At 49.8% G+C, this 26681-nt stretch overlaps 1 protein-coding gene across 1 annotated transcript in view; it reads right to left on the bottom strand.

Annotated features, from left to right (window-relative positions):
* Positions 1-214: 214 nt before the first annotated feature.
* Mroh7 (maestro heat like repeat family member 7) overlaps positions 215-26681 on the bottom strand; it is a 50249-nt gene continuing 23782 nt past the window's right edge. The window contains exons 14-25 of the mRNA XM_051188358.1: positions 25505-25643; positions 25129-25319; positions 16919-17056; positions 15604-15718; positions 12136-12276; positions 11272-11451; positions 10459-10614; positions 9750-9872; positions 5606-5708; positions 3595-3657; positions 2675-2946; positions 215-329 (exon numbers count right to left, since the gene is read on the bottom strand). Of these exons, the coding sequence (XP_051044315.1) occupies positions 2702-2946; positions 3595-3657; positions 5606-5708; positions 9750-9872; positions 10459-10614; positions 11272-11451; positions 12136-12276; positions 15604-15718; positions 16919-17056; positions 25129-25319; positions 25505-25643 (1594 nt within the window). The 3' untranslated portion in view covers positions 215-329; positions 2675-2701. The remainder of the gene's footprint in view (positions 330-2674; positions 2947-3594; positions 3658-5605; positions 5709-9749; positions 9873-10458; positions 10615-11271; positions 11452-12135; positions 12277-15603; positions 15719-16918; positions 17057-25128; positions 25320-25504; positions 25644-26681) is intronic.

Here is a 26681-nt window from a genome sequence, read left to right on the forward strand (position 1 = left end):
GCCCATAAGGCAACAGTATATACTTGTTGACATATTTCTGATTCTTTAGAAGAATTTGGCTTTTTATTGGAGTCTGACCTGGAACTGTGTGCACTTAGGTGTCTAAAGAACAAACGAGCGTGTGGCCTGAATAGCAACAAATTAGCCATCTAACTCATACTTTACCTCAACTCAACAAAAACACAGAGCAAACACTAGTCACACAAGATACCTTCTGGAGATCGCTCATCATCAAAAATAATTGACTGAAGGCAAGCCAAGTCAGGGAACTCCTTGGGATCTATTTCTGATGGTGCTTTCTTCATAAATAGGGGGATCTTGTCAAATTCCTATAGTTTAAAGGAATAAAGCACATAATTAGCATTGTCTACTGAATTAGATCCTATCCCAGGACTCAACGTCAAAGTCTTTTTCTCTGATCATGACCTGCAACTCCTCATGATTGGTTGGATCTATACAGGCTCCAGTTTCTGAGGTGGAAAACTGAACTTCTGAGTTCTCAACTCTCCAAGGGTGGTCGTAATCACCTTCAACTGAGCTCTCTCACGTTCCTACCTTTCTCTGTCTCCTTTCATCTTTGCCCTAACCTTAAGCGGCAGGTTGCTGCACATAAAGCAACTTTACAAGTGAGGAACCCAGCTCAGAGAACTCGGGAAACCGATCCAATAGAAGAACCTGGAGGTGGTGGGTCATAGGGCTGACTGCCAAACCCTGTGGTCTTAACTACACTGACAAATTAGACCCTCAAAACGCCGAAGCAGATGGCTTCTTAGCACTCAACTGGAAGTCACTCGTCCTATGGCAGCGATCAAGGCACGAGGACCACGTTCCTATCCCAGCGGAGCCCCCGGGACCGCCCACCTCCTCCCACTGGTCCTCGCGGAAGCCGCCGCGGTAAGGCTGGCTCTGGAACTTGTCCAGGAATGCGTCCATGGAAGTGTCATCCGCAGGGTTAGGCGCAGAACTATCCATTGCAGCTCGCGACTCCAGCGCTCGATCCCGGGGACCAAGAAGCGTACGGCTCCTTCCGGCGGCGCGGGTGTCCTTCCTTCTACTGTCCGGGCTGTGTGACCCTGCCTCTTGGGTTCCGCTGGACTGGGGGCGTGGCCTGGGGCGGGCCTGGCAGGGAGCCTCCACAGCACCCAATCGGTGAGGAGAGCTTACCTAGCCTCCAGTCACCTGGTTTCTGGTAGTAGTTTGGTAAGATCCCTTTTGTATCTCAACACTCCACATCCTCCCCAACCCTGATGTTTGATGTTTTTGTCTTCTCTGTAAACGTTCTCAAAGAATGAATTCTTAGCCAAGCCTGATTACATTTTTCTGTAATCCTAGCACTTAGGAGGTTTAGTAGGAGAATCACAAGTTCAAGACCAGGCTCGACTACATAGCAAGACCCAGTTTCAAACAAAACAAAATTTTTGTGCTCACAGATTTTAGCACATCTTTTTCCCACTCAACACAAGGCTTGAGGCCCCCATGGAGCTAAGTGCATCCCTACCTCATAACTATACAAGACTCCATGGGGCTTACCCTCCTGGAAGGGTACCCAGCCTGACTCCTCCCCTCCCCTTACCTCACAGGTAAGACCACAACAGATGTCTTCATACGTGTCCCAATGGGCCTGTGGGAAAATTGCCCCAAGATGTATGCTGACAGGTAGAATCCTTGGGTCATGATTATTCCTAAGCTCGCCACTTTTGACTAGTGACAGATTCTTGTTCAGAATAGCTGCATCTGCCTATTGCTGCACCAGCAGTGCCCAGGGTTCCGACATCCCATGAAGAGCGAGTTTTCTAAAGTCAACATCTGCTCATCTATTTCCCTTCTTGGCACCCCACCCTGCCTCCCCTGCCCTCTCAATGAAGTCTATCTCCTGGCACAGTCTCCATGGCCTCAGGCCTGTCCCTTGCACCTCTGCTCTTTTCTAGGTTCCATATCACTGTGACTTTGAAGATGGTCTTTGGTCCCATGCACCCTGCTCTCCACCCATAGATGCCCAAATGTGTCCACCTTTCCAAACCACCTTGAGAAGTCTTTCTGCAGCACCTCAGACTCCAGCTGAACTGAAACACACAACATCTGGATGACGTGCCTCCTGCTGAGCTCAGCTTTAGAACTTTTGACCATTTAGACGTGGGGGATGTCCTGCACACTGTAACATATTCAACGGTGTGCCCCGACACCTGGTCTCTACCTACCAGAGTTAGTTAGTAGCATTGACACCTTCAGGTGGCAACAACAAAAATGTCTTCAGATATTTTTGCATTAGTGGAGGGCAATTATTGGGCAAAAACTCAAGGGTGAGACTCAGGGACCAGGGTCTCTGAGTAAGCATGATGTTATAGGCAGGAGAGTGTTCTCTCTCTCCTTCCCTTTCCACAAGTGCCACCTAAACCATCACCCCTTCTGCTCTCATCACTGGAGAAGAGGAAACTGAGATGCCTAGGAGACCTCCTGTGTGGCCTCGGTCAAGCCACTTCAGCTCTCTGTGCCGTGGTATCCCGTTATATGAAGTGAACAAAACAGCCTGCACACATCTGTAAAGGTCAGCTAAATCAACAATTGAAGGCCATGCTCTTTTCACAGACTTGTCAGAGTGAGGGTCACACAGGGGCCCGGGGTGTCTCTCATGAGGAAGCCATCTGGTTGGAGAGGTTGCCCATATAGTATTTACAGTGATCTGACTGGGGGCTTTGACACGTCACTGCTTCAAAGACATCTTCCAGGAGCCCAGCGCCTGCATAATCCAGGAGCGCTGCTGGTGGGAAGTGGGCAGATTCTCACAGCTGGAGCTCCAGCGGTGTGTACTGGATGGGTCACACACCCATGAATCCCCATGTGGCAGTGGCCAAGAGTTCCGCCAGCAACTGGCCATAATGTGGTCCTGGGCCTGGGCTGCGTAGATACACACTGATGCTTCTGAATCGTGTCTCAAGATCTCCAGAGCTGGGTTGGAGAAAGAGAAAGGCCACTTGTTTAGACAAGTTTCCTCCCTCAGTAGAGCTCCATCCCTCCTTCCCAACTCCTAGCCTTGCTTAGACACCCCTCTATGAAGCACCTTCCCAGCCCTTCAGATTGCATCTTTCCAAGCCTGTATGAAAATGCTGCCTCCTTTAGGAAGCCTTCCTGGAGTTCCCCAGCCTAAGTTTGTGCTATCACTTCTCTCAGTTGCAAGATGAACCTGTGCCCCCTTAAGCCATTAAACTATCCACCCTGCACTAAATGCCCTGGAACTCACTCTTGTAGGCCAGGCTGGCCTCGACATCACAGAGCTCCACCTGTCTCTCCCTCCCCAGCGCTGGGATTGAAGGTATGTGCCACCACCTCCTGGCTTGCACTGAATGGTTTTGGGTCTTGTTTTTTAGCCTTCTTGCCTTAATGAAGTCACAAACTCCCCAGGATGCTGTGCTTTCTGCCTCTGGGTGACCCCACGGCAGCTAACATGGCACTCACTATAGATAAAGCTTTTGAAGGGCAGGACTGAACTGAAGACTCTTGCCCTGACCCACACAGCTCTATTTTCCTGTCACCCACTGTGATTCTACTCATGGTCTCCCTCCCTCAGCAATCTCACCAACCCAGGCTGTGACTTACTGGCTTTCACTTCATTCAGCTGCTCTTCAGTTATTATGTTCTCCATGCAGGGGACCAGGGACCCTGGATAATCCAAGACGTGAAGGCGTCCACCTTGATACCTGCTCCTCCCACTCTGGACCAGACAGCCCCAGAGAATCTGCCTGCCCTCTTCCAGCCCCAAAGAGGGCATGAAAGTGGAACTTCATTATGACCCAGGGCAGATTCTCAACAAGAGTCCCAGGGAGGTGTTGGTCCAGTGGGCAGGATCAAACCAGATAGTGCAGGATCCTGGATGCAGGCAATTGATGAAGCCACCCTAGGCTGGGCCTTAGTTTCCTTGTCTGTGACATGGAAAAGTAATGCCTCCTTGCCCAATATTCCCAGGGAATCTGAGGCTCTAATCTCGTACACCTGTCAGTCATAGCTACAAAGGACCTCTGAGGTGTCCTTGCTCCATGTACCTGACTCTCTCCCATTGTGTCTGGATCCTGGTTATACTCCACCCTTCCCAGAGAACCTTCACTCATGTGTTTTCCTGGGAAGTTCCTGTTTGTTGTTCTATGTTAACTTCAGAGAGTGGCTCTCCATGAAGTCCTTCCTGACCCTGACCCAGGATGAACCTGGTGCCTAGAGTCTCAGCGAGTTTCCTGTCAGTATACACAGTCTGTACCCACTGGGCCTGTATGCACTGGGTATGTCTACACGGGTCCTATAAGCACTAGGTCTATATGCCCTGGGCCTGTATACACTGAGCCTCTATTCACTGGCTTGTAAACACTGGGTCTATATACACTGGTTTTTATTTTACTTTTGTTTATGTGTTTGGGGGGTCTAAGGATTTAACTCAGGGTCTTATGCATGCCAAGTATGTGTTTGTTCTATCGCTAAGCTACATCTTCAGGCCCTGATTTATTAATCTTTATCTCCCACAAGACTATCAACTTCTTAATCTGATATCCATTTGGAGGGTGGAAGGGGAAAGGACATTTCTGAGGATTCTAAATTTATATGCATTTTCTAGACAAAGTTTTCCTAATTTTCTTCCAAATCTCACAAGAGGTCTATGTCCCAAAAGAAGTAAGAAATTCTACATTGTTCTAGAAGCTGAGTGTAGGCAGAGGTGAGCTGTGCTCAACATTATTGCCTAGGCACAAGCCTTGCCATCAGCTGTTAAACATTAACAGTCTTAGAAATAGTTGGCTTGGAGCAAGACTGGAAAAAAATCAGCATGTGAGGAGCTGCCTCTGTGTAGCCCCTTAATTCAGATGTGTGCCATGTGTCCTAGGCCTGGATCCTCTGTCCCAGCACTGGTCATGTTAGTTTTCCCCTCACCACCACCACCCACCCCCTGCATCTGACCCTCCCATCTCACTCCCACCCATCCCAGCAGCTCTGTCTCTGTAACCTAATCATCATGCCTGATAAACAGCAGGGAATCATTTGCTAAAAGTAAACCAACGAAGGGATGGTGGGAGCAAGAATGGATGAGGAGATGTACAAATGGATAAACCAACTGTTTAGTGGAAGGATGGGTGGATAAGTAGATGGATGGGTAAATTGATGGATGAATAGGTAGATGGATAGATGGGTATATGATGGACAGATGAGTGGATAGGTAGATGAAAGTAACATATATGGTGAGGATGAATGAATGTGTGGGTAAGTGGATGCATGCATGGATGGATGGAAAGATGGGGCATGAGAAAGAGCAAATGAATTTAAAACACACACTAAAAAGTATCATTTTACAGAGGTCATCACCTCCAGACCTTCTGCAGTAAGGTCTCCTGACCCTGGCGAAGGGACTATGTTTATCTGGGCAGGGGAGAAAAGAAATATAATATCGTGAATGTAGTATAGTGGGGTAGGAGAGGCAGCCCCCATTAGAAGGTTCTTAAGAAGAAGAACCCTGAGCAAAGAAAATCTATAATTGATCTCCCCCCACCCCCGAGATTGGGATTCTGGGAAACTCAGAATGGAACACAGGCAGAGACTTGGCAGTGGGACTTGTTATTCCAGAACAGATTACCTATGAAGATGACAGAGGCCTTCCGGAGGGAGGCCCGTGGATTCTTGGCAAACTCCAGACTCTGGCTGAGGAAAGTGAAGATGCTGTCACGGTGAGAGTTCACCTGGAGTGAAGAGAAGCCACCAAAATGCTGGGCCCAGTACCTCAAAGCTGGAGCCAACTGCTCTACCTGCCAGCACTGCCCTGATCCCATCTCCTAAACATCCCTAATGCCCAGATCTTTGCCAGGGACCCTCAGGAGCCAGACTTTGTCTTGTTTTACCTGACTGAAATCATCACTTCTAATGGCATGCCAGCCCTGGGTCTCCTATCAATCCATCTCCCTGGTGTGATGGAGGAAAGTTCCACTGCAGACCCCACAGGAGATAACATGGGGCATGGCATGCAAAGGGCAACTAGGCTGGCCAGCAAGAAAGATTGGAGCCACAGAGCAATGGGGAATCAGCCGGAGGATTGAGGAGTCTTAAAAGCCAGGCATAAAGAAGGCATCTTCTTGCATTGGAAAGTGCAAACGTTCACTCGTGACTGGTGGTGACAAAGCCGTGTTTTGTGCAAGAGAGCCTGACAGAGACCATCGGGCTCTGATGCAGAGAACTGGGTAAGAGCTACTGAGAGAAGGAGAACCGATCAGCTCCCTCTCCTATTCACAACCTCTGCAGGCCAAGGCCAAGGTCTGAACTCCCAGGTCTGGCAGGCAAAGCCTTTGCATTCTTACTGAGTCTGACATCTTCCCTTCGCTGCCTCCTCTGCCGTACTCACGATGCTCTGCAGCCATAGCCAGAGCCAGCTCTATGTCCTGGGTGGGGATTGCTCCTATTTAGAGTACCCTCCCCCTCCATCAGATAAATGGCCTCTCATCCTTCAAGCGTCAGCTCAGATGCCACCTCCCACTGAAGCCTTCATGACCCTCAGCTCATTCACCATTTTTGTTTGTTTTGTTTTTGTTTTCCAAGAGTTTCTCTGTGTGTAGCTTTGACTGTCCTGGAACTCACTGTGGACCAGGCTGGCCTCGAGATCACAGAGATCGACCTGCCTCTGCCTCTGCCTCTCCAGTGCTGGGATTAAAGGCGTGCACCACCAGTGCCTGGCTACCCACCATTTTAATGCTTCTGTGGCATCTTGCACATCCTCAGCCATGGTACCCAGAACCGTAGCTGTTAATTGTGTACCCTTTCCCCCATTGTATGTGGAGCTCTTCAAAGATATGGAAGTTTTCACTCAGCTCAGAGTGCTCAGCACCCTGGCTGGACAGGACTTGTATTGGAGCTGGTGACCAGAAAGAAAGAACGGTTCCCAGCCCATGGGTCTCAACCCCTCCCACAGGGATCACATAACCTAAGACCATCGGAAAACATAGACACTTACATTAGGATTCATTACAGTTATGAAGTAACAACAAAAATAATTTTATGGTGGGGAGGTCACCATGAGGAACTGTATTAAAGGTTCACAGCATTGGGGAGGTTGAGAACTACTGTCCTAGATAAATGAATGAAGGAACTATAATTGATTAGTTCACTGATTAACAATAAGTCACTGGCTTCTTCCCTTGTTTTTTTTTTTGTTTGTTTGTTTTTGTTTTTGGGTTTTTGGGGGGGTTATTTTGTTTTGTTTTGTTTTTGAGACAAGGTTTCTTGTAGCGCATAATGGCTTCCTGAATGCACCACCACAGCCATCACACACCACCACACCCATAGCACCAAACTGGGTTTATGGGGTGCTAATGGTCTCACTCTATAGCACAAGATGGGCTCAAACTCCTAGCAGCCCTCCTGCCTCAGCCTCTCAAGTGCTAGGGTTGTGTCTAGTTTAATACATTGCGTGTGCATGCGTACGTGTGTGTGTGTGTGTGTGTGTGTGTGTGTGTGCGTGTGTGTGTGTGTGCGTGTGTGTGGTGTTCATATGTGAGCATGAATGTATGCATAGGGGTGTGTGTTCACAGGCATGCACAAGGACACTCCTGTTACTAGGGATACTGCCAGGGAAATTCTGTTGCAGAAAAGGGAGCCAGAAGGCCAGGCATGGTGGCACATGTATGAGGAGACCCAAGGACAACTCTGTTGTTCTGTGGGTGCCGTCCACTTTGGTGTTCCCTTTTGTTTTGCTTTGAGACAGTCTCTCATTGGCCTGGAGCTTACTGAGTAAGCTAGGCTGCTTGTCCAGGGAGACCCAGTGATCACCCTGAATCTGCCTCCCCAGTGCTCGGAGTACGGGTATGTACCACCACACCTGGATGGTTTTGTTGTTTTGCTGTTTTGTTTTGTTTTTATATAGGTTCTCAGGGATTGAACCTGGGTCCTTTTGTTTGCAAAAGAAGCACTTTACCAATTGAGCTTACCAGCTATCCCAAAAGCCCTCAAAGCATACTTCTAAATAAGCTGAATTGGCTGTTAGTGTCTTGCAAGAAAAAAAAAAATGTAGGTTTCTAGCCTTTCTTGTGGCAAGAGTGGCCATATTGGTGAGCCCAGGCTCTCTTCCTGCCTTTGATAGGATGTGGCTTTCCTGGCTCCCAGGACACTCTACTTCCATGTCACAGAGGTCATGCTTCAACACGTGCTCTTCCCTCTGTAAAGTGATGGCAATAACAGCAGGTGCTGACTGCAGAGCCCTTGAGCTCAGGCGTCACTGTTAGCAGGGGTATCTGCTAAATCTGACGGCCATCTGCTCCTTTGGACGTTTGTGTTGGATGAGGGTACTGGTAGCCGCCGCCCCCCCCCTCAGTTCTCACTTCAGATGGGAAGGACATAGCTGGACTGAAAACTGCCCACACCAAGGTCATGTCCCTTTTTACCATGCCTGGGACCCAGTCACAGATGGACCCCAGAGCATAACGATCTAATTTCAGCTAAACGAGGGGCACATGCCTGTGGCCCCAGCTAACTAGGAAACTAAGGCAAGATTATCACTCAACTCTTAAGAGTTCAAGGTCAGCCTGGATAACATAGTGAGGTCCTGTCTCAACAGTAAAAACAAACAAATGAGCTGACCCCTGGTGCCAGTTTGGAAAAGTCTGTGCAGGGTTGTCTGAGAACTCACAAACCACACCACAGCTCCACTCCCCGACTTCTCCCGGCCCCCTCCTCTCCCCTCCTCAAGGGTGAGGCCATCAGGACTCCCTCCTATATGCCCCATGTCAACAGGGAAGGGAGAGTGGGACTAGATGGCACACCTCCCCAGATGTTCATGACCCACAGTGACATCTTAACAGCATGTGTGTGGCTTGCTCCCTGCTTAGCTGTTCCCAGAGATCACCGAGAAAGGATGTCCCAGAAAGCGTGAGTCGGTGACCACAAATGTCATTTCTCATCACAGAGCACCTCCAAGCCCTCTGAGGCCACTGTAAATCTGCAGGGTTGCCGTTAACATCCAGCATTTCTAACACCCCAGAACCACTACCCCCAGCATCCCCACCCTGTGGGCATACTGATGAGACATCTGTCACTAGAAACACTGACTGGACATTCCGTTGCAGAAAAGGGAGAAAACTCTGGGGGAGTGGTGACACATACCTTTAATCCCAGCACCTAGGAAGGTGAGACAGGATCACTGCCAATTTAAGATTAGCCTGGGCTACATAGTGACTTCTAGGCCAGTTTGAGATACATAGTAAGACATGTCTCAAAAAGTTTTAAAAAGGAAAAGAAAATCTAAGCAGAAAATAAAATATAGATAGACTGGAGCTATAACTCAGTGGTAGAGCACTTGTCTAGCATGCATGAGGTCACAGGTTCAGTCCCTAGAGCACCCACCCCCCACACACACACATACACACACAGAGAGAGTGGGGAGTACAGAGAGAGTGCAGATAGAGATTAGAGATAGATAGATGATGGATGGATGGATGGATGGATGGATGGATGATAGATAGATGATAGAAGATGGATGGATGGATGGATGGATGGATGGATGGATGGATGGATGGATGGATGGATCCAGCAGCATGGTGGCATTGGAGGTATCTGGTGATTCAGAGGAGGGGGACTCTAGAAGAGGAGAAGTCAGAGATGGGGGTGAACGTTCAAGAGCCAGTGGCTTGGAGGCAGTAATGTGGGCTGCCAGTCAGAATATGAAACGAAGGAGGGAAGGGTGACTCCTGGCCTCCGACACCCTTGGAGGAGTCAGTAAACTTACAGGAAGCACTTACAAGATACTTGCAAATTTTTGTCACTGTCTGTATCTGGTTTTCCCAGGGCTTCTGGCTGTATGCCCTTTTTGGCAACTCCCAATTCATGAAGCAAGAACAGCGGAACAGGGTCTTCACACATTTCTGCAGACCAACGGGAAGAAAATACCAGCAGTGTGGAATTCCAAAACAGCAGACCTCCAGGGGGAAATGCACGTAAACACTGGGTTTGGGGGCTGATGGGATGACTTAGTGGGTAAAGGGGTTTACCGCTCACGCCTGGCAACCCAGGTTCTATCCCCAGAACTCTTGTAGAGGTAGAAGGACAGAACCAACTCCACAACTTAGTTCTTCGACCTCCATGCACACACTGTGGCACGTGTGCCCATACTCACACATCACACACACAATGTTTTTAGTTGGGTTCTGGGAAACCAAGTCCTGTTTGAAAGGGGTGAATGGCAGCACTGTAGCTCGGTGGTAGAAAGCTGGCCTTGTGTACATGAAGCCTAAGCAAGGCTTGACCATCACTATCGCAAATAAAGAAAAGTTAAAGGAAGAAAGAAGGGTAGAAGTGAACTATTTGGGGGACGGGATTCTGTCCGAGATGCCTCTAGAAAACACACCTGGCTGTGTGTGAATGTCTGCTTTCCATGCTTTCCAAGCAATCCTGGCTTGGTTCTGTAAAGGAGGGGCCCCTTCAGGACCAGACACCCATGCCTGCTCTCACCTGGCCCACCTTGGCATTGCCCTCCTGCATGATGAGGAGCAGGGGCAACAGCGTTCTGGTCAGCTGCTCCTCCAAGGCTTGGGTGCGGGGCATCCGAAGCTTCTGAACCACTTTTCCATATATGTTGATGCAGGAGACCTGGACCTCTTCTCTTGCCTGGGTCAAACCGGAGGCTCAGGGGGAACCTCTCACCCAGGGGGGAGGTTCCACAGCCTTCCTGTCCCTCATTTGTAAGGTCTTCTTGGCACAAAGACAGAAAGAGCTCAGGCCACATGGGGTGGGACTGACATGGGCCAGCTCCCTCCTCACTGATGAGCCTAGGCTTGGCGCTCTCCATTCTGCCCAGCCATGTCCCACTATTGGGGGACTGGGCAGTCTATGGGGCCTCTGGCAGAGGAGCCCGGATGTATCCCTAGTGCATGAACGGACTTTGGGAGCCCATTTCCCGTGGAGGGATACTCGCTTAGCTTAGGTACTTAGGGGAGGGCCTAGGGCCTACCCCAAATGACTTGACAGATTTTGATGATCTCTAATGGAAGGCCTCACTCTCCCTGGGGAGTGGATGGGGGTAAGATGGGGGGTCAGAGGAGGACATGGGAAGATGGGAGGGAGAGGGAACTGGTATTGATATGTAAAATAAGATTGTTTCTAATTTAAATAAAATTTATTTCAAATAAAAATCTGGGAAAGCAGTTGGGCTGAGGAGCCCCTTCCTCTTATCTGATGGGGTAGATGGGAAATATTGCAACCTCAGGTATTGAGTGCTCCCTCCTCTTCCCACCCTCCTCCTCTCCCCCTCCCGCGATGCCTTACGTCAATGAAGTGAGGCAGCAGGATCTGCATCATCTCCACATAGACTGAGCTGTCCATTAGCTTCTTGCCCGGCCCCTTGAAGATGCTCTTGAGGTCATGGACAGCCTCCACCACCAGCATCCCATCCATGTCCTTCAGGCACTTCACCATGGAGGGCAGGAAAGACTGCACCTTGGCCATCTGTGGGTCAGAAGCGTGGAGCTGGGGGCTTCTGCCTGGGCCAGCAGATAGGAGACACAGCCACCCATCCGCAGAAGACCTGGGAAGCCCAGCCCCATTTTCACCTCCGAGCCCTGCCCATACCTTATCACCTATTCTGAACTCCCTCCCTGGCTGTTTCCTAAAGCCTTCTTTGGTCTCCTTGACTCCCTCCTGCTGGGACACTGATCCCTTTTGGCTTATTCCCTCTTCTGGTCCCAGATGGATGATACCCTTTATCACAAGTTAACTTTCTGAGTCTATACCCTGCCCCTTCTTCCAAGCTGTGTCAAAAGCTGCAACAGGTACCTAGTAGAGAAAATAGGGCAGTTTCTACAATGCCAAGCTCATACTACCCTTCCAGACTTCAGTTTCCTGACCCATAAGATAGAAATAATTACTGCCACCCCTTCCCATGGGACATGTGCAAAATCTGGATCAGGAAATGCTGAAAAAGCATATAACACATAGGATTGTGTCAGCAGATCCATTGTATAACACATAGGCTTGTATCGGCAGATCCATGTAGACTGACTCCAGCCACCAGCATCTGAGAGACTATGACAGCTGATTCCTGACTCCTGACTCCTGCCTGCCTCTCTGGCCTCCTAGCTCTCTCCAGCCCAGGGTCTGGCAGTGCTGGGCTTCCCTCAACCTTCTACTCACCTTCTCAGACCTACAAGCCAGGATGACCAGGCCCCGGATGGACAGCACTTTCATGATGGGGTCACGATGGCTCAGGCCTTCCACCATCCGCCCCAGGGAGTACTCCTCAGGGATGCGACGTACCTGCTCCATACGGAACAGCTGAGAGAGCAAACCTGCACTGAGCCAAGGGGTACATGGCCCACTGTCTCCCCGGGACTCCCGGGATCTGTCTCCACCTGGAGCTGCGGACTTGGAAAACTGAAGGTCGCTGGTGCTCCCCCTGATACTGATCAGAGACCAATGGGAATGCTGAAGCTGTCTCTTCCTTGTGCCTCTGCATCCCTGGTTCCTGACTCCTGACTCCTGCCTGCCTCTCTGGCCTCCTAGGTTCTTTGTTCACCCTGCCGCCCACATTCCTCCACTAGCCAGCCATCTTCCGCCATTGCTCAAGTGACCGGGCCAGTTTGTCCTTCCTATGTTGGCAGGACGCCCTTCTACTAGGACAGCTACATGCATTCTCACTCTCATACTGTGCACAGCTCCTTCCAAAACTCAGCTCCACACTGAACACTCTTCTCTCCGTCCAGGAACTCTGGGCATCCTCCTACAGCAGCAACTAGGAACCTCAGTGTTCCAACTGCCCTTCTTTCCCCCCTGGACTTCTGGGACCTTCCTAGAGGACAAAAACTTGGCCAGCTCTTTTTGGGGCATCACTCACTCTAAGAACCAGGGTGCAATGTGTGTTTACTACATGAGTCAAGTCCCCCCCCCCACTTCTAAGGACTGCTCCTCCTCCATGTCCCCATTGCAGGGTTAGTACCATCTCCAATGAGAACCCACTCTCCTCTCCGCCTTCTGTCTCAAACCCTCCCTCCCTCCCTCCCTGCCTTCAGCAGGTAATAGGCTTTGGTTCTCACCACCTCATTCTCACAAACAACACTCTATCACCTTGGCTGCCACTGTGGAGAACCATGTCTATGAGATGGAGAGTCCTGGGAGGAGGAGCTGGAGGAGAGGGCAGGATCACCAGCAACCATCGGAGGAGACAGAAGGAAGGGCCACACCATGGCTGCCTTCTGTCTGTCCATGCAAGCTACTCAGGCTTGCTGTGCACCAGGCTGAGGGCCAGGCATGATACACAGGGGATAATGGCTCTTGTCTCTTTTACTTGCAGTGTTGGAAATCAGTCCCAGGGCCCCACATGTACCAGACAAGCCGTCTGCCACTGAGCCACATCTCTTACATTGATAATTCAGTTAACTGACTAATTACGTTAGGGCTTTGTTGTTGTTGTTTTTTGTGGTTTTTGTTTGGTTTTTGTTTTTTCAACAAGGTCTCACTCTATAGGCTGTGCTGGCCTGGAACTCACTATGTACCCCAAAGCTAGCCTTGAACTCATAGTAATCCTCCTGCCTCCACCTTCCAAAAGCTCGAATTACAGGCATGAGACACCATAGCCTCACTGATGAGTCTGGGGGAAACTGCCACTGGGAAAACCAGTTATACAAATAATCATGGAGAGGGGATTCTGGGCATCTAGTAGTGACTTCTGAGTTCAGGGAACACGGAAGTACTGGATCCACTGAGATGCAGGCTTCTCTCCCGGGGAGGAGGGAAAAGCCTGGCCTGGGATCCCTTGTTCTGGAAACAAGGATGGTGCTTAGGGCTCCAGGTCTGGCCCCCATCCCATCCCGAGAAACTGCTGGCAGCCATGAGCAAGCTGAAAGAGCCAGCAGGATAGAAGAGTGAGTCAGGAAGACCTGACTGGGACCTCTGGACTCTGAGCTGAGTGACCCCTGACCTCACCTGTCTCTGAACAACACAATCCCTTCCGGACCATTATACAGATTTTGGAATGATGCAAGGATGAGATGGGCAATGTTTGACAGGCCTACTGAATAATATCTCACCAGGTCACAGAGGTCAGAAGAACTGGGATGAGCTGGGTCTGAACCCAGAAACCCTGACCCCCAAACTAGTCTCTCTCTGTATGCGGCAGGCTCTGCTAATGCTCCAGAGCCAGGGGAAGTGCTCTCGCAAGCACTTGCTTGCTGCCCAGTCCCCACTGTGGAGACCTTCCCAGGGCTGGGATCGGTGCTGCAATATAAACACGGTCCCTGCTCCCCGGCCTCACAGCCTAGAGAGTCAGAAATGTTTGAAATGTGCTTCAAGAAGGATGCTCATTTGGCAAACTATACTCACCTGTTCCGGTCCAGCTTAAATGTCACCTCCTCTGTCTTTCCCACTACCTAGGCAGGTGGCAAGCCCCACTCTACAGACTCTGGTGAAACCCTGGAGCCCCCAAATGACAACTGTCAGACGTGTGAGCAGGGACCACAGCAGGTCCTATACTGTCACTCCACAGATAGAGGTTCAACAAAACGTAAAATGGGATGTTCTTAGCCTCACTTCGGGACACCCGATGGTTACAGCCTAGATAAGCTTGGAGATGCTATAAAATAGCTGGACGCAAAAGCCCAGCTCTCTTGATTAGCTGAGATGCTGCGAAAAGGTACATTCGAAGACAGAAGACTGAAGGTCCATGCTGGGGAGGACCAGAGGGCTGGTGTTTCACAGGGAGCAGGACTTCTGATGGGCAGGGTGGAAAGGTCCTGGAGTTACATAGTTGTAATCACACACCCACAGGAAGGAACTCAGTACCACTGAGAACTTCAAATGCCTTTGTGCTTTGTATGTTGTGGGGATTTTACCATAATAAATTAAGGAAGAGTGGCATGGAAGAGTTAGAGCTGAAGGTGTAGGTTTGAATCCTGGATCAGCCATTGGGCCTTAGAATGAGAGTGTGCCTCATTTTTAAAAATTAGTGCTTTCTCTGAGGCAGCCATGAACTAATATCTAAATTAGGGAATTAGAAGGAGGATGAAATGAGCCAATTAGCTTAAAGTTCTGAGAGCAAGCTGGGAGGCTAGTAAGTGCTCAATCAACACCAGCCATCGGTGTGAGTGTGCAGTGCCCTTCTTCGGCTGGCCTTCCCAACTCCTAACTTGTCTCCTGAGCCTGTCTGGTACTTCCTGCCACGTACTCTGCCTATGTCTCTTCCTTCAAGAAATGCTCCCTGAGGCCTCTCCCTCCAGTCTCCTGCTCTGCCATGACTGTCCCCGACTTAATGCAAGTCACACTATGGCACCCTGCATTATAACTGGGATGTTCTTTGTCTCCCCTGCCATTCTGAGACCTCCTCGAGGCCAGAGTGGAGTCAAGGTCACATTTGTATCTGGTGCCTGAAACATGGTGGTGCCCAGCAAAGATTAATGGGTGCCTGGAGCTTTTGGAGAGTCTGGAAGTGAGCTACAGGGGTGCAGAGGAGGAGTCTCAGGAAAGAGACCTATGAAGCCTCATAATCAAGAAATGAAGGTCCCGGGAAGGCTTTGAAAACTGAAAAGTATATTCCCCAGGAGAAATGATCATAATGTGACTCAAGGACCTGAATAGCCCTCACCACGTCCCCAGGCCCCCAGGAAGTACCTCCACGAAGAAGGCGGTGGCCGTGATCTTGTGTTTCTCGTCTCCTCTCTCCAAGAGCGGGATGAGCAGGTAGAGGATACGACATAGCTCCTGGCAGGAGTAGCGCACCATGGCCCTAGGGAGGGCAGACCCTCAGGATCCCAGCCCCACAAGGCCTCCCAGCTGTGTGGCCTTGGATAAGTGACCCAGATGTGCTCATGTGCAAAATATGCATAGGTAAACCCTGGCCTGCCACCAGCCTCCATAACAGTAGCCTATGCTGCTTTCTCTCTCTCTCTCCCCTCTCTTTCCTCTCTCTCTCTCTTCCCTTTCTCTCTCCCCCCTCTCTCTGGTTTGTAACAGCTATGGCTGTCCTGGAACTCATTTTGTAGACCATGCTGGTCTTGAACTCACAGAGATCTGCCTGCCTCTGCCCTCCCAAGTGCTGGGATCAAAGGTGTGCACCACCGCCACCTGGCTGCCTTTGTAGCATTTCCCAATTAACCACGGGTAATAGAGGTCAGGGTGGAGCATCATACAGAAATGTTCCAATCGGGAAACTTCTGAGGTTCAAACCCAGGCAGCCCACCTCCATGGCCACATTCTCAATGGGCTCAATCATCCCATCATGCTTGTGTTAGTGTAAGGGCAAAGGTCACAGCCTGAAAAGGAAGGGAGCATGTTCTGGGTTTTTTTTGTTTGTTGTTTGTTTTGTTTTTTGTTGTTTGAGACAAGGTCTCACAATGTAACTCTGGCTATCCTGGAACTCACTCTGTAGAGCAGGTTAGCCTTAAACAGAGAACCACCTGCCTCTGCCTCCCAAGTGCTGAGATTAAAGGTGGGCACTATCATGCCTGGCTGAAGAAGAGAACTTTTAAGTAAAGTATTTGTACATTTTTCACTTCTCTGGTGTGCATGTATGTGGAGTGGATGTGCATGCCACAGTGCTCATGTGGGGGTCAGAGGACAACTAGTGGGAGTTGGGTTTTACCTTCCACCATGCAGGTCCAGGGAACTGAATTCAGATCAGCAGCCTTGACAGCAAGGACCTTTACCCATTGAGCCATCTCATCAAGCCAAAAAAAAAAAGGAACTAACTACATTATTTCAGGGATCTACAAACCCAAGGAACCATTAGGACCAAGTTTGTCTCCCAAGAATGAACGCCATCTCTCACACAGATGGTGTCCCCTGTTAGGAGGACAGTATTCCCCAAGCTACAGAGAGGGGATGGGAAGGAACAAAAACTGTTGCTCAGAGGTGCAAACTTGGGTGTGTTTGAAGACTGGGAGGGTCCACTCTGTCCCACCCTACCCCACTGAGGTTCTCGCCTCACCTTGCCAGCAGGGACACTCCCCGGTAGTGGTTCTCTGCCTGGCCCATGAGCTCCCAGCCACCCTGCTCCTCCAGGAACGTAGACTCATAAGAACAGCCCATTTTCAGTAGCAGGGTTTTCACCACCTTCACCATCCAGCTGCCAAGACAAGGGGGTAAAGTCTCCTATGCACTGTGTGCCTTCTCCTTGGCCCCTCTTGCCAAGGCTTCTATCCCCCCCCACCCCACCACCGAGCTTCCTCTCTACTACACTGTTAGCAGGGTGTACTGGGTCCACAGCCGTGACTCTACAGGTAACACATGGCTTTCAGATCATGAGAGGAAGCAGAAACAGTCCCCCTCCCACCCTCCCTTTCTCAGGGGCCTTGCTTACTGCAGGAGCTGGCTGGCCAGGCTTCCTTCCTATGTCTCGCCTCTTCCCTTCTCCACTCCCCATCAAGCCATGGCTGTCTTGGCAGCCCGAGGGACAGTCTTCTACCATCACCTGAGTCCCTTTTTGCCTCAGGACCCTTCAGGAAGGTCTGCCATCTGTATGCCTAGTAGAAGACCCTGGGGAGTTGGCACACCCAAGGAACTCAGCAGAGCTCAGAGGTTCCAAGGGAGCTCAGGGAGCCTGGAGGGTGCTGCCACCCGTTAACAACCAACTGGACGTCTAGCCCATCCCATTGTCACTTTAGGTGGGAAGTCACAGACTATATACTGATGGGATGCATTCTGAGAAAGAGCTGCTGGCCATGTGTGAGCATCATAGTGTATACTTATTCTAGCTTACATAGTGCTGCCCACTACACACTGGACTTTTCTACAGTCTTAGGGGAAACATCATTGTAAGAACACAGTCCAAGTAAGGAGTCACATGAGGAGGATTCTGGGTGCTTGTAAGAAAATAAGAGTTCTATGACTTCAGTTTCTTCAAAACACAGAATTGTTCTTGGTGTGTATTTTCATGCTCCTCCCAGGTGTAGTGGATAGAAGTATGCTTGCTTCAGATTACTCATTATTGCTTGCCCTTGCTACTCAAGTAAACACTTAACTACCCTTTATATGCCTCTGTGGAAAAACACGGTTTTGCCACGTGCTCCTTGTCCTTGTGGTTGTATACAGCTTGGAATCATGAGAACTTTAGTCTCGTGATATAAACTGTCTCAAAGTATAAACTGTCTGGAGCTCTGGATAAAGCTGGCTATTGCATGAGACTTTAGTCTGCCTCACTCAGCAGTTCCTTTCTCTCAGGTCCCACCACCTCTAGAGTGGCAAACACAAACCCACCATCGGTAGATTCATCCTGTCATTGACCAAAACCTCAGAGGCTCAAACTGTGATTCTAAACTGTTAAAATAAGATAACGTATGGAATTGTTTTACAGAAACCTGAACATTGGCTTGAAGAGTTCATAGTGCAGACATAACTCCCACGGTACTGAGAGCTGTTGATTCTTGGGATTCAAGACAAATTTTAAGCCAGATTTGATGACAAGACAGCTGCAATCCCAGCACTCAGGGAGGAGAGGCAGAGCCACCCCAAAGTCAAGGGCAGCCAGAGCTGCCTTCTGAGACCCTGTCTCAGAAGAGGCAAAGGCTGGGCATGTGACAGAGTGGTGCTGAGTATGCAATAGTCAGCATCACAAACAGAGACGAACACACAACATTTTACAATCAATCCCTGGAACTGGCTGCTGTTCTTTATATAGCCTTTGTTTAAGAAATAGCACCTCAGTGTGGAAACCAAAGGTCCTAGGGCAGGACCTGCAGGTCAGTCAGCCTCTGTACTGCCCCCTACTGGTTACTCTGTGTTCAAAAGAACAAGACAGCACTTGCTATACAAGCTTCAGGTCTGGCGTTCAAACCCCCAGAACTCAGGTAAATGCTGGGTGGGCATGGCAGCCTGTGTGTAATTCAGTCTCAGAAGGTAGAGACAGGAGATCCCCCAGAGCAAGCCAGCGGGTGAGACTAGATGAGCTCTGGCCTTGACGGGGAGACGCTGACTCTATGAATGAAGTGGAAGAGTGACTGAGGGTGACATCAACCTCAGGCCACACATGCACACACACACACACACACACACACACACACACGCATACCACATACACACACATGAAAATGGAAAGAAAAATGCTGGAATGCAGACATACATGCATACAAAATACTGTATACACAATAAATAAATAAATCTTTGGGCTGGAGAGATGGCTCAGAGGTTAAGAAAATGGAAAGAAAAAACTACAAGACAGGCCTGGTGGTAGGTACTGAGACATGGAGCAGGAGGATCACGGGCGAAGGCTCACGGTCAGCCTGAGTTACAGAGTGAGTTCAAGGCCAGCCTTAACAACACAATAAGGCCCTGTCTTGAAATTTTAAATAAAAACAAACAATAAACAGTAAAAAGAGGAATATGGCTCAGCGGCCAAGTTACCCACCACTCACGAGGCCAGTACTGAAGTTGGAGAAGTATAGAATGAGGGAGGGAGAATAAAAATTCTCATACCACCTTCTTCCTAGATGCCTAAGCCAAGCTATCAGGCCTGGGCTGGGAGAAAGGCTTCCCCTCCCAACTTCAACACAAACAACTTCCTGAAGCAGACAAGGCCCCCTCAGGGCTCACTGCAACCAGGCTAGCCTCCCGTCCTGCACAGCCCTGGTCCCCTTCGTGCCAGCCATCTTGGGGACAAGCACTGAGCTCAGGGGCTTCAAGGAAAGGAAGTGAAAACATTCCAGACAGCCATCTGGCCTGATGGCCCCAGGCCTGGCTCCAGATGCACAAAACCCACTTCCAAGACCAGGTGGGCAACAACTCAGTTACCATCCCCCACTTTCGTGTTAGTGCAGGAGCAAAGGTCACAGCTGGGTAGGAAGAGCTGCTGTGTGAACAATCTTGTAGATGAATCTGTACTTGGGCCAAAAGCTACAGCATCCCAGTTCCTTCCGCTCCCCTCGGTTCTTCAGTCAGGCTTCACATTTTGACAAAAACGACCCCATGTCTCTACCCAGTTCCCAAGCTTTGCCTGATGAGATGATACCAAGCACCCATGTAAGGAAGAGGTGGCTACTCGAGGTAGGAAGCCCAGGTGGTGGAAAGGCCTCCACCAGGCACCCACATGCACCTTCCACCCACCTGGCAGGTTTACCCAACAAAGCAGAGCAAGGGTGCCTTGAAATCTCATCCCCAGTCCCTGGATAGTGACTGGAGAGCCATGGTCCAACCCAGAGCAACTCAAAAGCCCAGGGCTGCCATACTCCTCAGGCCATGCCTGTGTCCATAAACTTGAATCCAGGATTCCTTCTTTCCTTCAAACTCATTTGAGACATGTCACCTGGTATCAGTAGAGCTGTCACATTCATAGCCTATGCCCCCCTCCATACTCCTGTATTAAGTTTTCCATCTGTCACCTGAGTCTGGAGCAACAAGCATTCACACAAAGGCCACCCCACAGTGTGGCTGCTGTGGCTAGCTACCACAGGTGCCTTAAAGCAGCAGAAAAGACTCTGCTGGTTCCAGAGGCCAGAACCCAAATTCAAGGTGTTGGCAGGGCTGTGCTCCATCTAACAGGGCTGTGCTCCCTCTGGTAGGACTGGGCTCGCTCTGGCAGGGCCATGTTCCCTCAAACAGGGCCGTGCTCTCTCTGGCAGGGCTGTGCTCCCTTGAAAACACTAAGAGGAGGTCTTTCCTTCATGCACCAGCTTCCTTGCTTAGAGATGACCACATCCTCTCTGTCCTGGAAAGCCACCTTCTGGCTGTGTCCAAGGGTTTCCTCTTCTCGCAAGGACCTCGGCATGGAATTCAGGGCCCAAATAGTTAACTCAGGACAAGTTCACCTCAACATCCCTAGAGTAATGGTACCCTTAAAGACCACTCTTCCAAATCAGGTTCCAAGTGGATGGATCTTTGGGGGCACTGTTCACCCAGGCACCATATTAGGGCTCTTTGGTCCCATCTGCCTGGAAGTTGCCTCCTTTGCTTTTGCTACCTCTCAGGCTATGGCCATGCTGAAGGTAGGGTTGTCTGTCACCATGCTGTAGGCTGTTGCTGTGCTGTAGGTAGGGCGGGCTGTTGCTGTGATGTAGGTAGGGCGGGCTGTTGCTGTGCTGTGGGTAGGGTGGGCTGTTGCTGTGCTGTGGGTAGGGTGGGCTGTTGCTGTGCTGTGGGTAGGGTGGGCTGTTGCTGTGCTGTAGGTATGGTGGGCTGTCACCATGCTGTGGGTAGGTCTGGCTGTTGCCATGCTGTGGGTAGGGTGGGCTGTTGCTGTGCTGTAGGTAGGGCACGCTGTTGCCATGCTGTGGGTAGGGTGGGCTGTTGCTGTGCTGTGGGTAGGGTGGGCTGTTGCTGTGCTGTGGGTAGGGTGGGCTGTTGCTGTGCTGTAGGTATGGTGGGCTGTTGCTGTGCTGTAGGTATGGTGGGCTGTCACCATGCTGTGGGTAGGTCTGGCTGTTGCCATGCTGTGGGTACGGTGGGCTGTTGCTGTGCTGTGGGTAGGGCACACTGTTGCTGTGCTGTGGGTAGGGCGGGCTGTCACTGGACCATGGGTAGGGTAAGTCGATACCATGCTGTAGGCAGGGTAGGATATCATGTGCTGTGGTTAGAGTAGGGTGTCTATGGGTAGGTAGGGTGGGATATCACTGTGCTGTAGATAAGGCGAACTGTCACTGGGCTGTGGGTATGTTGTGCTATCACCATGGCTATGGGTAGGGCTTCCTTCCAGTGGTCCTGTGATCTTAGCCGAGTTGAGTCCTCCTCTTTGGAAGCCATGCCCTTCGTCACTTCCAGGAAAGGATGCCTCTATCTGTATTCTCCTACTGTGGCTGCAGCTCCCCTTCCTCTCTTGCTGTTTCCCAGGAACCTGATAGCCCCAGCAAGCACAGGGAGAGATGCAAGAGAGCACGTAGATTGCAGGTGTCTCTCTAGTGAGGTGCGAGGCTGTTAGTGCTCACAACCATTAGGCAGAAATTAGCCACCCCTCTCTTGGCAGGGGTGGGAGCATTCTAAAGGTTAGTTACCCACCACCAAAAAAAACAGAGCATGAGCGATAGGTAGCTCTGCATCAAAGGCCTCCAACCACACACAACGTGCCCTTTGCCCTTCTAAACATGCTTCTCTAAGTGCACAAGGATGAGAAAGAGAAACTGATGAACATGTCATATAAATAGTTAACGTTTTGAATGACAAAAACCATAAAATAATCACAACATAAGTGACCAAAGTTAATATGAATGACAGTTAATTCCATTAATAAAATGAGTCCTCATAAACTAATAGGGAAGATGAAAATAAAATAGTTAAAAAATATGTACTCACTCATATATGGATTTTAGACCTAAAGCAAAGGATCACCAGCCTATAATTCACACCACCAGAGGAACGATGATACAAGGTGTATTCTAAGAGATTCATATAAAGTCCCTCACAGAAGTGGGAAGGGACAAGTCCCTCAGAGCACAGGGGAAGTGGGGGGGCAGTGAATGGAGAGAGAAGTAGGAGAAAGAGAGGGGGAGGAGAGGAAAACACATGTGACTAGGAAGATTGAGTCAGGGTAGGAATAGAAGACAGAAGAGAGAGAGAGAGAGACAGAGACAGAGAGAGAGACAGAGAGAGAGAGAGAGAACATAAAAGAGGGAGCCATTATTGGTTTGAAGAGAAAACTGAACCTAAAGAAAGGTCTAGAGACCTACAAGACTGCTGCCAACTAACAATTTGAGCAACCGTGGAAAGGCTACCATAAATGCCCTTCCCGGATAGTGAGATCAACAACTAACTTATCCACCATCATGGAGCCCTCATCTAGTGCCTGTTGGAAACAGAAACAAACACCCATAACTAAACACTGAGTCGAACTAGAATCCATATGCAGAGGGAGAGGACAAGACCAGGTTGCAGAAACACATAGAGACAGCTGACCTGAACAAGGAGGAGCTAACGTGCCCCCAGACTGATAGCTGGGAAGCCAGCATGGGACTGACTCAGGCCCCCCTGAATATGGGTCTCAGCCAGAAGGACTGAGCAGTCTAAGGGACCTCAGACAGTGGAACCAGGATGTATTCCTGGTGCACAAAAGGACCTTGCAGACACATCCCCCATGGAGGGATACTCCCTTAACCTAGAGACAGGAGAGAAGTCCTAGTCCCTACTTCAAATGACTTGACAGATTTACATGACCCCACCTGGATGGCATTGCCCTACATGTGGAATTGGGGTGGGGGGATGGGAGGGGAGGGTGGTCAGGGTGCATGTGAGGGGACAGAGAGGGTAAGTGAGAGGAAGGGAGGGAGAAAGAAAGGGAGAGGGAACTGGGATCGACATGTAAAATAAAAACTAAATAAATTAATTTTAAAAAAATTGCTAAGAAAAATCCCCAATATGAAAGGTCAAAGAGCAACATGCTCACGTAATGAGAATGCAAATGCCTTTTAAATCTTGGCTTTGATTAAATCAGAGAAATGAAAACTAAAACTTCAGCACATATGTGCACATGCGCATATGCATGCACATGTGCATGCACATACACATGCATGCACACATGCATGCATGCACAAACGCATGTTCACACAATGCATACACACACAGGCATGTGTGCACATGCATACACACACGTATGCACACACATGAACTCACATGCACACACATGTGCACATGTGCATGCACATGCACACACACACATGCATGCACACACACAAACATGCACACCACACCAGGTGTGGTAGTGGAACCCTGACATCCCAGCTCTCATATATGAGGCAGGAGAATCATGATTCCTTTTAAAGACCTTACCTTAAAAAAAGAGGAAGGAAAGAAACTAATTTTTTGCAACTCAGATATGCAAAGATTAAAATGTTCTGTAATATATTACCCTAGAATAGATGTGCAGATATAGGCACTGGCACAGACCACAACCACTGGTGACAGTTTCCTCTGTACATACTGGCAAATGGGGCAGTTGAGGAATTACTATATTTTAACTAATCTGTGTGTGTGTGTGTGTGTGTGTGCTCACATGAATGAGTACACGTGTGTGTGCAGATGTGTGTGCTCATGTGCATGAGTGTGTGTGTGTGTGTGTGTGTGTGTGTGTGTGCATGTGCACAAGTACATTCAGAAGTCAGAGAATCAGTTCTCTCCTCCACCATGTGGGTCATGAGTATGGAACGCGGGCTTGACAGCAAGCACCTGTACCTGCTGAGCCATCTCACCAACCTTCATTTAAATTTTCATCACTCAGGGGTCAAGAACTTCCTCCATCAGGCATTCCCACACCAATATAGCATCCTCTCCCAGAAGCCCATCGATGCCCCACCCTCCCTTCAGGAGTCCATGCTACACATACAATTACATGCATTCATCTACACAAGCAAGCTCACAGGCGTGTCATCTGCAATTGCAAAAGGCAAGGAAATGCCCGAATCAGGAGGGCTGCGCACACATGATGACTGCATTTCTGTACATAAGGCTGCCCTGCAGCTGTCAAAAATAATGAGGCAGCTGTATGTATGGAGGCCTTCAAGGTTCAACACAGGATAAGAGCAAATGTACACCTGTGTCACAGGCTTACTCCTGTAAAAATGGAATACAAACCCATGTGCTAACTACCCCTGAAAGGGCATGAGAGAAAAACTTGCTTGTCTTCTGGGAAAGTATTTGAGGTACAAACAGAATAAAGAAAGTTGATTTTAATGCCCTCCCTCCCCAATATGCATATATTATATTCCAATTAAGAACATTGGTGGATCTGCGATACACATCTAATACACAGAAGCCCTCTGGGGGTGACATCGGGTAAAGGTCCTCAGACAACTGATCCTTTCCCACTGTCATGCATTAAGCAGAGCTGTGGGATGCAGAAAAAGGGGCTCAGACAAGCCATGGAACAGAAGTGTGACTCCAATAACATTGTGTTTCTAGTGTCTGGGGAGGTGGCTCCATGAGTAGAGAATGCTTGTCCAGCATGAACCAAGCCCTAGGAGGTTTGATCCACAGGACCAGATGAACTGGGCAGGATAGAGAATGCTTATAATCCCAGTGACTAGGGAGAAAGAGACAGGAGGATCAGAAGTTCAAGATCATCCTCAGCTTCGTAGCAAGCTTGGAGCCAGCCTGGACCACATGAGATCCTGTTTACAAATGTGCTAGACTTAACGTCTATGAATAAGATGTTTAAGGGGCCCTTGCTGGATAGGTAGCCCTCCCCACTGCAAGGACAGCAGGGTAGAGAGATGGTGGGCCTACCGTACAGGTACGAAGATAGGAGGCTGTGTGGCATCCTTGGCATCCTTTCGCGGAGCCACACGGCTGGGCAGGTTGAGGCCAATGTGATAATGGACCTGAATGAGTAGAGCCAGGAGCAGCTGAGGGTAGATGCGCCTCACACGGCCCACACAGCTGTTGACGGACAGGAGCTCACACAGGCCACTGGCTGCCTAGGGGTAGAGGGGAGTGGCTTGACCCAGTCCATCCTCCCAGCGCTGCAATAAGCCTAGTTTATTGCTCTGAGAGAGTGAAGTCGGTCCTCTAATCCGGCCTAGAAACTCATAATCCTACCCCCTCTGGCAGCAGGTGTTCTGAGTAGGGTAGAAGGAAAGGAAGGCAGGTGCCTGGTCCTCACCGCCAGGGGCACAATGGAGGCCCGACCCTTCTTGGTAACAGGCTTCTCCTTCAGGCTAGTCAGGAGCAGATCCAGCAGGTCTCGGACATCACAGCTGGGTTTCCGAAGTATCAGCTGCCTCCACATCTCTGCCCCGTTGCTAAGGAGGAAGGAAGATGGTTAGTGGTGCCTCGGGCAGAGGCCACCTGATGCCATATGGTTTCAGGGATGCGGTGCAGTGCCCATGACACGGTATCCATGAGCAAGCCCACAAGGAGTAGTCCTAAAAACATTCCCCATGAGGCAGAAGGCTGATAGTGATTTAGAAACTCGTTTCCAGGGCTCAGACACTTTATTCTCACATAGTGTATTACTTGGTAACACTCATTAGAGCAGGCATCGTGCGCCAGGCACCACGCAAATGCCTGAGGATACAGATGCAGACACCTAGAAGTGCTCAAAGTCGCTGACTTCTCACCCTCACAAGAGGACATTATTCCCATTTTACAGAGGCAGAATGAAAGCTCAGGGAGGTAAAACCGTCAGTCCAAGATTGCTGCTGCTGCCGCCGATGAGCTGCAGAGGCAAGATGGGATCACATCCAGTGTCTCTGAAGCTGCCTCCTGGGAGCCGGAGTGGAGGCCACAGAGCCCTTTAGAGCCCAGGCCTTACCCTTATCACAGACTGCCAGGAATCACAACCCCAGACCCTTTGCAGGAAGCTTCCCAAGCAGGAGCAGAACCTGCTGTACCAGGAGATACTCCAGCTGTGGGCCACGGGAGCTAAAGGGTTAATGAACTCCTTTCCCCCCCCCCTTTTTTTTTTTTTTTGCCTGAATGCAGGAGCATCTGAACCTTCCACTCATTTCCCAGCTCTGTTCCCCTGGAAACCCAATAAAGACAGTATTTCAACTCCGTTGCTAGGTAACATTGCTTATGGTAAAAAACAGTCATGTTTATGGCTGCTTGGTACATAACATCTGGATTAGAAAGGACTAGCAATTAACTCTAAGAACCAATGGAACAGTTAGAGCGTGGGGCTTTGCAGGACTGTGGCCCTTGTAGCTGGACTAGAAAAGCAAGACTTGTGTAAGGGATTCTAATCCCTCTGAGTTCCCTGGGTCTCCTACCCTCAGGAGGGCTTGCTGGCAGCCATAAGTACCACAGACTGTGTAGGAGCAGGGGAGGGCGGGGCCTCT

This window comes from Phodopus roborovskii, unplaced genomic scaffold (genome assembly GCF_943737965.1).
Source record: "Phodopus roborovskii unplaced genomic scaffold, PHOROB, whole genome shotgun sequence".
Taxonomy (NCBI): domain Eukaryota; kingdom Metazoa; phylum Chordata; class Mammalia; order Rodentia; family Cricetidae; genus Phodopus; species Phodopus roborovskii.